The following is a 14,318-nucleotide window of genomic DNA, read 5'->3' as shown; positions in this document are numbered from 1 at the left end:
TTATTAAAACAACTTTAATAGTTATTAGCAGGTCCTCAGCCCAAGCACATGCTCTACACTTCACCACAATGATAACCTCCAAAAACACTAACATAACACACACTTTTAAACACCAACATAACAAAACATTAAGCATTAAAAAGTATCTAAATTTTCTCATCTTGTTAAAAATGCATCAAATTGCACTTTATTTAAACATTTACTCTCCGAATTCAGCCCCTTTGCAAAGCATGATGGGAAGTGAACGTCTTATTTCTTTGGGTTACTTGATTGAAACGTGTTATTTCAAAATGAAAACATCAAGTTATGTCAAAGAGTAACGGTTTTAAATCAGTTCTCAATTACATTTGAACCAGAAACCTAATATAATGGTGTTAAATCAAGATGAATTGCTTAAATAAAGTGAACAGCATCATAAATAATTTTTTTTTTAGTGTATTTTGCTATTTGAGCAAGTTAGAACACACACACACAAAATATATTATATAAGTTTACCCAAGTGTGATTATGATGTCAGTGTTGAAGGTGTTTGGAAGTGTTTTAGACAGGTGTCAGTTTTCAATTGATGCTGATGCTGCAGATCGGCGAGGGCGGGGCGAGGCCGCCGTGACGTCACCGGGGAGAGCCGAGGAGAGATGAGAGAACAGGGGAAGACCGGAGGAGCGCGATAAACGCTGAGAAATGACTGCGCCAGAAAGGACGAAAAAGGACGACTCGTTAAACAGCAGCGTCAACATGATGTGCCGTTCCGCCGGCTGTTTGCAACCCAGTAATGCATGAAGAGCATCCCGGATAAAGGTAATATTTCCATCCGCGCGCCTCTCACAAAGAGCAATTGTATAATCTTTACCTTGAAAGCAAACGATTGAGGTGATTATTACGCCGCTGGGTTAGTCCAGCTGTTTCGCTCTCCAAGCATCCTCCTAGTCATCCATTAGCCTATGAAACAAATCTATGAATCAGCGATCATGTGCGCGTTTTATTCACGGAAGTGTGCAGGAACGAGGCGCGTTTATGCGCTATGGAGACCACATGTGCACTGCGCATCTCTGTTGCAGTGCGTCGTGTGCACGAGGGAAGTGTCATCACTGACCTCCTCGAAGCAATGCACGATACTTTTCTGCTCATTTTGCGCAATTGCATTGCCTCAATGTCACCATGACCTAAGAGCGCTCTGTGCAGCTGACAATGGGACGGGTTGCTTTTCCATGTCTTATGAAATCTGCATCTTCCCCACCCCTCCCCATGCAGTGTGAGCAGAATGTCATCTTCTCCCGGAATGGGCACCTCGAGCGACCCCCTGTTGTCCAGTCCTGTCGGGGGGAAGTTCGGGTCTGCCCAGGATGCCGCTTGGAGACCCACTCTGTCCAAGACGTCCAGTTTCCCGGCGTCCACCACACGGCACCTCAGTCACAGAGCCAACAACTTCCAGAGGCATCCGAAGCGCCGGAAACTGATCCGGCCGTCCCCGCCGCCGCCGCCGAACACCCCGTGCCCGCTGGAGCAGCTCGACCTGAGCGAGCTTCCCCCGAGGCGCGCGTTCCCCGAGCTGCTCTTCAATGGCTGCATTCTGTTCGGGATCGAGTTCAGCTACGCGATGGAAACCGCGTACGTTACGCCGGTGTTACTGCAGATGGGGCTGCCCGACCAGTTCTACAGTCTAGTGTGGTTCATCAGTCCGATTTTAGGTAAGATATTTTTGAATGTCCTGCTCGTTTCAGTATGAAAAGTGAATGAGGACTTTCGACTGTAAAGCTTAAAGGGATAGTTCACCCAAAAAGTGAAAATTAGCCCATTATTTACTCACCCTCAAGTCATCCTAGGTGTATATGACATTCTTCTATCCATTATTAAAGTGCATCCATCCATCATAAAAGTGCATTTATCCATTATTAAAGTGCATCTATCCATCATAAAAGTGCATCATAAAAGTGCATCATAAAAGTGCATCTATCCATTATTAAAGTGCATCTATCCATCATAAAAGTCCATCTATCCATTATAAAAGTGCATTTATCCATCATAAAAGTGCATCCATCCATCATAAAAGTGCATCCATCCATTATAAAAGTGCATTTATCCATCATAAAAGTGCATCTATCCATCATAAAAGTGCATCCATCCATCATAAAAGTGCATCCATCCATTATAAAAGTGCATTTATCCATCATAAAAGTGCATCTATCCATCATAAAAGTGCATTTATCCATCATAAAAGTGCATTTATCCATCATAAAAGTGCATCCATCATAAAAGTGCATCCATCCATCATAAAAGTGCATCCATCCATTATAAAAGTGCATTTATCCATTATTAAAGTGCATCTATCCATCATAAAAGTGCATCCGTCCATCATAAAAGTGCATTTATCCATCATAAAAGTGCATCTATCCATTATTAAAGTGCATCTATCCATCATAAAAGTGCATCCGTCCATCATAAAAGTGCATTTATCCATCATAAAAGTGCATCTATCCATTATTAAAGTGCATTTATCCATCATAAAAGTGCATCCATCCATTATAAAAGTGCATCCAGCCATCATAAAAGTGCATCTATCCATTATTAAAGTGCATCCGTCCATCATAAAAGTGCATCTATCCATCATAAAAGTGCATCCGTCCATCATAAAAGTGCATCCGTCCATCATAAAAGGGCATTTATCCATCATAAAAGTGCAACTATCCATCATATAACTGCTCCACACAGCTCCGGGGGTTAATGAAGGCCTTCTGAAGCGAAGTGGCGCATTTGTGTAAGAAAAATATCCATATTTAAAACTTTATAGACTAAAATAACTAGTTTCTGGCAGTCAGCGGTACACAAGTCGACTTAAGGCGAAAGAGTAAGTAATAATAATAACATTTTAGTTCTTCAACAGAACTTTTTATTTCGGCTTCAGTAAATATTTATTTCAGTTAGTTTGCCATGGCAACATTTCCAATTACCCCCCCCCCCCAAAAAAAATTAAGTTTTACATATAATATTTATATTGTATCATAAACATTTAACATGCAACATATTTTATTTTAAATTTTTTTACCACTTCTATTGCAATTGCAGGCAACATTTAGTATTATTATAGTATTTATTAACATTTTGAATATTATTTTAATTAATTTTTTGGGAGTGAGTTTTAAGGCTGATTTCTTCTTTTTTAGAGCCATAATTTACCCAGTTAAGTTTTGTTCTCTCTCTTCTTTTATGATTGTCAGGATTCCTATTGCAACCAATTCTCGGGGCGTGGAGTGACCGATGCACGTCTCGCTTTGGCCGCAGGAGACCGTTTATTTTGGCCCTGGCGATAGGTAAGCAGTACTGAATTCAGCTACTGCAAACATCACAAATGGCTTAATCAAGCATCTATTTCTCTCTTTTTCTGCTTGGAACTCTTTGCTGTTTAATATGTGACATTGAAACTTTGGTTTTACTGTGTGACGTGAGGAAATTGGCCGTAATGTTGTGTTTGTAGGGGCTCTGCTGGGTCTAACTCTGGTGCTGAATGGACGGGACATTGGCTCAGCTCTGGCAGACACAACCCTCGATCACAAGTGGGGCATCGTGCTGACGGTGTGCGGCGTGGTTCTGATGGACTTCAGCGCGGACTCAGCTGACAACCCCAGCCACGCGTACATGATGGATGTGTGCAGCCCAGAGGACCAAGACAGAGGCCTAAATATCCATGCTCTTCTGGCAGGTTAGAGGAAAACTTGGAGATTAATTATGGCTAATCATCCCTTTAAAGCAGTGCTTCTCAATTATTTTTTGTCACGCCCCCCCCTAGGAAGAAGAAAACATTTCGCGCCCCCCCCAGTGCTCGCTGGTTTACTGAAGTTGCATTCACAAAGCGGGACGATTGTCGGCAATATTCGGCACGTTTTCGATGAAAAAACTCAAGCGGCTTATCAGCGTGATTGGGGTGTAATGTCTGTAAGTGACGCCTTAATCTATTTGGCTTCATACTGTCCGCTGCCAACATTTTTAGACACAGTAAACATACCGGTCTTTCTTCGTCTCCCACCGTAGTCGCAGTGAAGCCAAGCGCAACATACGCTTCGTCATATTTCCTCGTCTTAGCTTTCGGGAGGCTTAACGTGTTTCCCTCATTATCTCCGTCTCTCTCCGACTTTCTTTTCATCCCTGTTAAATATTTTTCCATGGTGTTTGTTATCTACACTTCATATCTCCTGCTCTTTGATGTGTGCTCTTGTTCGGTGCAAAAAAAACACTTCCTGAAAAAGTATTTTCCCCGGGGACTCGCGCGCCCCCCCTGGTGTCGCTTCGAGCCCCCCCTGGGGGTCGCGCCCCACTATTTGAGAAGCACTGCTTTAAAGGGTTAGTTCACCCAAAAATTTAAATTCTGTCATTAATTACTTACCCTCATGTCATTGGACACCCGTCAGACCTCCGTTCATCTTCGGAACAGAAATGAAGATATTTTAGTGTAAATCTGATGCTCTGAAAGGCCTCCATTGGCTCAATGGCACGGTTCACTCTCAAGACCCTTAAAAGGTACTAAAGACGTCGTTACAAAGTCCATCTCACTACAGTGGCTCTACAATAACTTTATGAATCAGCGAGAATAGTTTTTGTGCGCAAAAAAACCCTAAATAACGACTTATATAGTGATGACGATTTCAAAACACGGCCTCATGAAGCTTCGAAGCGTTATGAATCAGTGAGTCGATTCTGCAGTTTGAATCGCCAAATTTCAGCAGTATTGGCGGTTTGACACACGATCTGAATCATGATTCGACTCACTGATTCATAACGCTTCGAAGCTTCATGAGGCCGTGTTTTGAAATCGTCGTCACTATATAAGTCGTTATTTAGGGGTATTTTTGCGCACAAAAACTATTCTCGCCGATTCATAAAGTTATTGTAGAGCCGCTGTAGTGAGATGGACTTTGTAACGACGTCTTTAGTGTCTTTTAAGGGTCTTGAGAGTGTAAAGTTGAGCCAATGAAGGCCTTTCAGAGCATCAGATTTACACTAAAATATCTTCATTTGTGTCTGAAGATGAACGGAGGTCTGACGGGTGTCCAACCACATGAGGGTAAGTAATTAAAGACAGAATTTTCATTTTCGGGTGAACTAACCCTTTAACAATTGCATCTTTTGTTTAACTCAGGCCTTGGAGGTGGGTTTGGTTACATCGTGGGTGGCATTAACTGGGACAAAACTGAGTTCGGAAGGTCAATGGGAGGCCAGCTGCGGGTCATATACCTGTTCACCAGCATCACCCTCGCCGCCACCACGGCCATGACCCTCACCAGTATACCTGAGCGAACTCTTCCCCAATCCCAGCCTCAAACGAGAAGCGGCCAAGACCTCAAGAGCCCCAATCTCCCTCTGCCGCCCTCTCCACCGCCGCCTCCCGGGGCTCCAGCAGACCAGGACGATGAGGACGAGGAGGAAGCCTTATATAACAGCCAGTTCTCCAATGGCCGCTACCAGGATCCACTGGGTCGCTCGAGCAGTGCCAACGCACGCCTCTACGCTGGCCTCACCAGCCCCATCTCTCCCCTCAGTCCCTTGACACCCAAATACGGCAGCTTCATCAGTCGAGATAACTCGCTCACGGGCATTAATGAGTTTGCGTCCTCCTTAGGCACCTCCTACATAGACAGAGTACTGATTGAATGCTATACTGGACAGCAGACTCCTCTGCCATTAGAACCGGAGGCGGTGGCTCCGCCCCTTCCACCCGGAGACACGCCCCCTCAAGGGCAAAGCGAAACGCCTGGTGCCAATGAAGTCAAACTCTCACAGCCTAATGGAGAGTTGCTGGCGACTGAAGCGTTGCAAGCTAATGAGCAAAAGCAAGCCATCGTACCCGCAGACCAGCCGAATGAGGTCGCGGCGGGGTCACATCGAGGCAGTACCTCAGGGATACTGAAGCGCCCCCAGACTCTGGCCTTAATGGAGGATCCTCTAATTACTCCAAGCGGTGGCTTGGACAACGGTCGCAGACGCACGGTCACTTTCAGTCAACAGGTCAGTCACTGTAGGTTTGAATATATACACTGAAAAAATTGGTGTGTTGGATTTACATGATTTAAAGGGTTAGTTCACCCGAAAATGAAAATTCTGTCATTAATTCCTCACCCTCATGTCGTTCGACACCCGTCAGACCTCTGTTCATCTTCAGACACAAATGAAGATATTTTAGTGTAAATCTGATGCTCTGAAAGGCCTCCATTGGCTCAATGGCACGGTTCACTCTCAAGACCCTTAAAAGGCACTAAAGACGTCGTTACAAAGTCCATCTCACTACAGTGGTTCTACAATAACTTTATGAAGCGACGAGAATAGTTTTTGTGCGCAAAAAAACCCTAAATAACGACTTATATAGTGATGACGATTTCAAAACACGGCCTCATGAAGCTTCGAAGCGTTATGAATCAGTGAGTTGATTCAGCGGTTTGAATCGCCAAATTTCAGCAGTTTGGCGGTTTGACACACGATCCGAATCATGATTCGACTCAATGATTCATAACGCTTCGAAGCTTCATGAGGCCGTGTTTTGAAATCGTCATCACTATAGAAGTCGTTATTTAGGGTTTTTTTGCGCACAAAAACTATTGTCGGCGATTCATAAAGTTATTGTAGAACCGCTGTAGTGAGATGGACTTTGTAACGACGTCTTTAGTGTCTTTTAAGGGTCTTGAGAGTGTAAAGCTGAAAAAATTGGTGTGTTGGATTTACATGATTTAAAGGGTTAGTTCACCCAAAAATGAAAATTCTGTCATTAATTCCTCACCCTCATGTCGTTCGACACCCGTCAGACCTCCGTTCATCTTCAGACACAAATTAAGATATTTGAGTGTAAAGCTGATGCTGAGAAAGGCCTCCATTGGCATTCAGTACATTTACACTCTCAAGACCCATAAACAAAGTCCATCTCACCACAGTGACTCTACGATAATTTTACGATGCGACGACAATAGTTTTTGTGCGAAAAAAATCAAAATAACACCTTTATCCAGCTTGTTCTTGTCTTCCGTGTGTGTCTCCACGACGCATGCGCGAGAATATGACGCAGATTTTGATTCAGACCAAACTGAAAAGTCCAAAAATCCGGACCACACAAGGTAGGTGTGAAAACGCCCTAAGACAAGACTGAGTACAAATGTGGTCGAGACAGAGACAAGACCTTCAGAAAATGGTCTTAAGACCGGCCTCGAGTCCTACAACAGCACTGCCAAACCAGCAGCCATATCACCCAGTAGCCCAAGACTGGTTTCCCGCTGAAACTAAGCAGGGAAAGTACCTGGATGGGGGACAAACTGGGAAAACTAGGTGACCCGGTCCGGATCAAACAGACGAAATTTGGTCCGACGAAAAGAGGTCGTCTCAGTCCGGATCAAACTGAACAAAGGTTCGGTTCGTTTCTAGTGTGAAAGCGTTTTCTGTGTGGTTCACACTTTCAGAGCATTTACAGGAAGTTCCTGTTTATGTTTAAATATTATAATGTTATTTTTAAATGTAATCTCGGCTACGTTGATTATGAAAAGTGAAAAGATGCGCAATATGTCATAAGACAGAAAGTCAGAAATGATTTTGAAATACATTTTGTATGATTTTGTTTAGAAAGCCTTTCTTTAATGTGAATTTCGTTTCGTATAAATTGTATCTTAATTTTAATCAATGTTTAATCAGATAATTGCCTGGATTTAATAAATAAGAAGCTAATAGTCTATAGCAGACAATAATGGCGGGAGCGATCACATGCTTTGAACTGGAGCGCGTCTCAAATAAACCCAAACTCAGCAGATACTCGTCTCACAAACATGAGAAATATGTGAATATAAAGCTTGAAATGTCCACTTTTAAACGTAACGAAAAGAAAATAGTGAAGCAATGTGCACTGTTCACTAGTGGCGGCGATATGCTTCATTCATTCTTGTCAAAGACGCGTCAGACGCACGTCCGTTTACAAACCAATCAATGTCCAGATGCCGATAGATGAAGACGAGTGGACTCAAGTGTGTCATGTTCATTTCTTTAGTGCGATCGCAGAACTGCAATGTGACCAAAACCAAAACTAACCGAATGTATAAAATGTATCAAAACATGAACTTCGGTTCGGATCTTGGTGCGACTCTCAGGTGTGAAAACGCCCTAAGTCTCAGACTTCGAGGACTCTGGATTTTGTTTCAAGATCACAATTGCTGGGATATCACTACGTAGCCGGTGCATTATCCGATTTATTTATTAACATCATTAATGTGATTGAATGCAAAAATTACTGCTTCAGATGCAATCAATAACTTATTTCTAATTTGATTTATTTATTGTGCCTGTTCAGAAATGAATGAGGGTAAAAAAAGTCAATATAAATGCTCACAAAATTCAAGATATTGTTGCAAAAAAAGTACTTGTATAAGTTTTCACAAATTTGAGCATGACTGCAAACATAATATTGCATTCAATAATTAAAAAAAAACATTATTCTCAACATTTATGCATTTGTAATTTACCAATTCAGATACATATTCTGCAGTGTAAAGATGAATTTTGTTGTCAATGATTATTTGGTCACAGCTCTATATAGTGTGTCTTATAGCGGTAATGTGGATCTTTATGAATTTAAGGAGTGCTGGTCTGGTCTTGGTCTCGACACACATTGGTCTTGGATTAGGTGGTCTTGACTACAACACTAAACCCTGCCTACTTTGATTTGATTGGCCATCTCAATCATTTGGACATTAATGAGCGCTGTTAGACTGCTGAGGCAGACCAGACTAAAAATGTGACTTTTAAACCTGTTTCAAATATTGGGGGGGACAATTTGGCCATTTCTAATTATTGGAGGGGACTTGTCCCTCTCAGTGTTTATGGAGGTTACAGCTCTGGTATAAATACAACGTTGACATTGAACTTTAGCATCTTTATCTTTCCCCAAGGTGGCGAATATATTGCTGAATGGTATGCGCTATGACAGTGACCTCAGTGGCAGCCATGAAGGAGCAGACTCTCAGATGTCCATCTTTCTGCTCTGTACTGCCATCTGCAGGATGCCTCCATGTTTACGAAGCCTGTGCACCAACCATTTCCTGGGTAATATAGGTTTTGAATTTCATTAGCCTTATACAAAATGTCTGATGCTCATTTTTTTATATTAAGAACTGACATTAAGATTTTGATAACAGACTAAAGGGTTAGCACAGACCAACAGCTGATTACATTTCTTAACTGCAAATGAAGAAAATATGGAAGTATTAGCAAAAAATATATATATATTTTTTTTTGCATGGAAAATCTGCTGGATTTTGCATTTCATTTAGTGTTAACACTTTAGAATAATGGTCATTAGTTAACATTAGTTAATGTATTAACTAACAATGAGCAGTGCATTTGTTACTGTATTTGTTCATCTTTGTTAACGTTAGTTCATATAAATCCAGCTGTTCATGTTAGTTCACAGTGCATTAACTAATGTTAACAAGATTTTAATAATGCGTTAGTAAATGTTGAAATTAACATTAACAGAGATTAATAAACGCTTTATAAGTGCAGTTCATTAATAGTTAATGTTAACTAATGTAGTTAACTAATGACCATTATTCTAGTGTTACCCAATTAGTTAATTTGAAATAAAGTTAACTAAAATTTAAATATTAGATGAAAAATGTTACTAAAACTAAAAAAAATAGCAATATTGACTTGACAACTAACTGAAAAAAAAACAAGTTTAAGTTAAAGTACTAAAACTGAAGTAAAAATGTATTGAAGTCAAATAGAAATATTGAAACAAAAAATTAAACTAAAATTGACTAATAATAAATGAATGAATTAAAATTAATATAAACAGTATGGTTATAATAATACAACTATTAATCAGTAGTATTATACTGGATAAATAATACTAAAATAACACTGATTTTAGGGAATGGATTTAAATATGGTGAGATCAGATGCATTAAATGGATCTGGGAGTGCTATTCATTTATTGGTCAAATTATTTTGGTAACACTTTAGAATAATGGTCATTAGTTAACATTAACTATTAATGAACTGCACTTATAAAGCGTTTATTAATCTTTGTTAATTTCAACATTTACTAATGCATTATTAAAATCTTGTTAACATTAGTTAATGCAGTGTGAACTAACATGACTTGAAGCAAACAGACTTGAAACAAACCGACTTGACTTGAAACAAACTGACTTGACTTGAAACAAACTGACTTGACTTGAAACAAACAAACTTGACTTGACACAGAGACTTGACTCGAAACTAACAGACTTGACTTGACACAGAGACTTGACTCGAAACTAACAGACTTGACTTGAAACAAACCGACTTGACTTGAAACAAACTGACTTGAGTTGAAACAAACCGACTTGACTTGAAACAAACCGACTTGACTTGAAACAAAGTGACTTGACTTGAAACAAACAGACTTGAAACAAACAGACTTGACTCGAAACTAACAGACTTGAAACAAATCGACTTGAAACAGACTTGACTTGAAACAAACAGACTTGACTCGAAACTAACAGACTTGAAACAAATCGACTTGAAACAGACTTGACTTGAAACAAACCGACTTGACTTGAAACAAACAGACTTGACTTTGAAACAAACAGACTTGACTTGAAACAAACTGACTTGAAACAAACAGACTTGACTTAAAACAAACAGACTTGACTTGAAACAAACAGACTTGACTTGATATTTTATTTTATAAATTATTTTGGTAACACTTTAGAATAATGGTCATTAGTTAACATTAACTATTAATGAACTGCACTTATAAAGCGTTTATTAATCTTTGTTAATTTCAACATTTACTAATGCATTATTAAAATCTTGTTAACATTATTTAATGCAGTGTGAACTAACATGAACAGCTGGATTTATATGAACTAATGTTAACAAAGATGAACAAATACAGTAACAAATGCACTGCTCATGGTTAGTTAATGCATTATCTAATGACCATTATTCTAAAGTGTTACCAATATTATTTTAAAAGCGCAAAGGCTCCAGGAAGTGTGCAACTTTTGTGAATGATAAGTGTGAGATCTAAAGTTCTTTCTAAATATGATTTAAGTGTTTCGAGAGTGTTTCAACGTGTTTATGTCCAACTATTTCATCTTCCTGTTCTAGTTCTAGTTGCTTCTTTTGCTCTCATTTGTAAGTCGCTTTGGATAAAAGCGTCTGCTAAATGACTAAATGTAAATGTCTTCCATCATCAATGTTGCCTAAACCGGACCCTCAGGTTGGCTGTCGTTTGAGGGCATGCTGCTCTTCTACACTGACTTCATGGGGGAGGTTGTGTTTGGTGGAGACCCAAAGGCCCACCACGACTCAGAGGAGTACAAGCGCTACAATTCTGGCGTCACTATGGGCTGCTGGGGCATGTGCATCTATGCATTTAGTGCTGCTTTTTATTCAGGTTGGTGAACGTGTGAGTGATTCAGTACATCTTGACCATGCACAAAGAATATTGTGTGTTAGCATTTCCCTTGTCTTTTCCTCTGGCAGCCATTCTTGAGAAGCTGGAGGAGCGCTTCTCATTGCGTTCTCTGTATTTTTTTGCCTATCTGGCCTTTGGGTTGGGCACAGGGCTGGCCACTCTCTCCACCAACCTGTACGTGCTGCTGTCTCTCTGCGTCACCTACGGAGTTCTCTTCTCCTCTCTCTGCACGCTGCCTTACTCTCTGCTCTGTGAATATTACCAGAGCCCGCAGGTGAGAGGAAGGTCATCTACAGACAATAATTACAAACACAAAGGCCTGGTTTCACAGACAGGGCTTAGATTAGACCTGGATTAGGCCTTAGTTTAATTAGGGCACTTAAGTAGATTTTATACAGGTGCCTTTCTCGTGTGCATCTTGACAAAAAACAGTGGCACTGACATATTTTAGGATCTGTCCGGTAAAACAGCTCAAACATGCATTTAGTCTGGGACTAGGCTTAAGCCTTGTCTGTGAAACCGGGCGCGTTGACAGACTTGACTTGACTTGAAACAAACAGACTTGAAACAAACAGACTTGACTTGAAACAAACAGACTTGAAACAAACAGACTTGACTCGAAACAAACAAACAAACAAACAAACAAACAGACTTGACTTGAAACAAACCGACTTGACTTGAAACAAACAGACTTGACTTGAAACAAACTGACTTGAAGCAAACCGATTTGACTTGACTTGAAACAAACTGACTTGCCTTGAAACAAACAGACTTGACTTGAAACAAACTGGCTTGACTTGAAACAAACTGACTTGAAACAAACCGACTTGACTTGAAGCAAACCGACTTGAAACAAACAGACTTGACTTGAAACAAACATACTTGACTTGAAACAAACCCACTTGACTTGAAACAAACTTGACTCAAAACTAACAGACTTGACTTGAAGCAAACAGACTTGAAACAAACCAACTTGACTTGAAACAAACTGACTTGACTTGAAACAAACAGACTTGACACAGAGACTTGACTCGAAACTAACAGACTTGACTTGAAACAAACCGACTTGACTTGAAACAAACTGACTTGAGTTGAAACAAACAGACTTGACTTGAAACAAACAGACTTGAAACAAACCGACTTGACTTGAAACAAACCGACTTGACTTGAAACAAAGTGACTTGACTTGAAACAAACAGACTTGAAACAAACAGACTTGACTCAAAACTAACAGACTTGAAACAAATCAACTTGAAACAGACTTGACTTGAAACAAACAGACTTGACTTTGAAACAAACAGACTTGACTTGAAACAAACTGACTTGACACAAACAGACTTGACTTGAAACAAAGACTTGAAACAAACAGACTTGACACAAACAGACTTGAAACAAACAGACTTAAAACAAACAGACTTGACTTGAAACAAACAGACTTGACTCAAAACTAACAGACTTGAAACAAATCGACTTGAAACAGACTTGACTTGAAACAAACAGACTTGACTTTGAAACAAACAGACTTGACTTGAAACAAACTGACTTGACACAAACAGACTTGACTTGAAACAAACTGACTTGACTTGAAACAAACAGACTTGAAACAAACAGACTTGACACAAACAAACTTGAAACAAACAGACTTAAAACAGACTTGACTTGAAACAAACAGACTTGACTTGAAACAAACAGACTTGACTTGAAACAAACCGACTTGAAACAGTTAATTTTGACTTTTAATCTCATTATTATGATTCACCAAAGCATTTTTTTTTCATTCATCTGTAACTTTTAGGATACCAAATAGGGATATAATAGTGAAAATAGGGATATATCCTAACTAACTTTTTGCACTAATATATTTATACAAGATAAACAGCACATGGAAGAATTATTGTAAGTGCTTTATCAGTATAAACATCCAAATACGCACTATTTCAAAAGTATAGCATCAGGATGAAACATTATTTGTGTATGGTTGTATACAACTTTACAGTTCATGGAAGAATCATTGTAAGTGCTTTAACATCAATATAACCCTCTGTAATATTTTGCCCCATAGACTACAATACAGAACATGCATTCGAGGGTGGTAATTCTGATGGAGATGAATATTTGTATTGAACTATTCTTGCAGTTCTGCGGCTCGTCAGAGGATGGGACCAGGCGAGGGATGGGGGTGGACATCTCCCTGCTCAGCTGCCAGTACTTCCTGGCTCAAATCCTGGTTTCCGTGGCGATGGGTCCGCTGACATCGCTGGTGGGCGGGGCCCAGGGCGTGATGTACTTTGCGAGTCTGATGTCATTTGTGGGGTGCCTGTACTCCTCACTGTGTGTGGTGTACCATCTGCCTCCACCCGAGGGTGAGCCTCCTCAGAGTGAGACCCAGCCACTTCTGCTGCACATTTAGATCTGCTCTCACACCGGGTCCAGAGTTAACACTGCACCAGAACAAGTCAGAACAGACTTGGCTTAAAACAAACAGACTTGACTTGAAACAAACTGACTTGACTTGAAACAAACAGACTTGACTTGAAATAAACAGACTTGACTTGAAACAAACAGACTTGACTTGAAACAAACGGACTTGACTTGAAACAAACAGACTTGAAACAAACAGACTTGACTCAAAACTAACAGACTTGACTTGAAACAGACTTGACTTGAAACAAACAGACTTGAAACAAACTTACTTGACTTGAAACAAACAGACTTGACTTGAAACAAACAAACTTGACTCAAAACTAACAGACTTGACTTGAAACAGACTTGAAACAAACAGACTTGACTTGAAACAAACAGACTTGAAACAAACAAACTTGACTCAAAACTAACAGACTTGACTTGAAACAAACAGACTTGACTTGAAACAAACAGACTTGACTTGAAA

The 14,318-nt window shown here is 40.0% G+C and overlaps 1 protein-coding gene across 1 annotated transcript; it reads left to right on the top strand.

Moving 5' to 3' along the window:
* Positions 1–1,261: 1,261 nt before the first annotated feature.
* On the top strand, positions 1,262–13,860 carry slc45a1 (solute carrier family 45 member 1; the record flags this gene model as incomplete). The annotated part of the gene is made up of 8 exons (XM_079844859.1): positions 1,262–1,688; positions 3,216–3,308; positions 3,473–3,697; positions 5,132–5,997; positions 8,910–9,063; positions 11,231–11,407; positions 11,497–11,702; positions 13,566–13,860. The coding sequence occupies 8 exons, from the start codon at positions 1,262–1,264 to the stop codon at positions 13,836–13,838; spliced, it is 2,421 nt and encodes an 806-aa protein (XP_079700985.1). The 3' UTR covers positions 13,839–13,860.
* Between the last annotated feature and the right edge of the window lie 458 nt (positions 13,861–14,318).

Source organism: Gobio gobio, assembly GCF_949357685.1.
Source record: "Gobio gobio genome assembly, chromosome: 19".
Lineage (NCBI taxonomy): Eukaryota > Metazoa > Chordata > Actinopteri > Cypriniformes > Gobionidae > Gobio > Gobio gobio.
The sequence above is the reverse complement of the archived record's forward strand: the minus strand, read 5'-3'. Positions and strand labels throughout refer to the sequence as shown.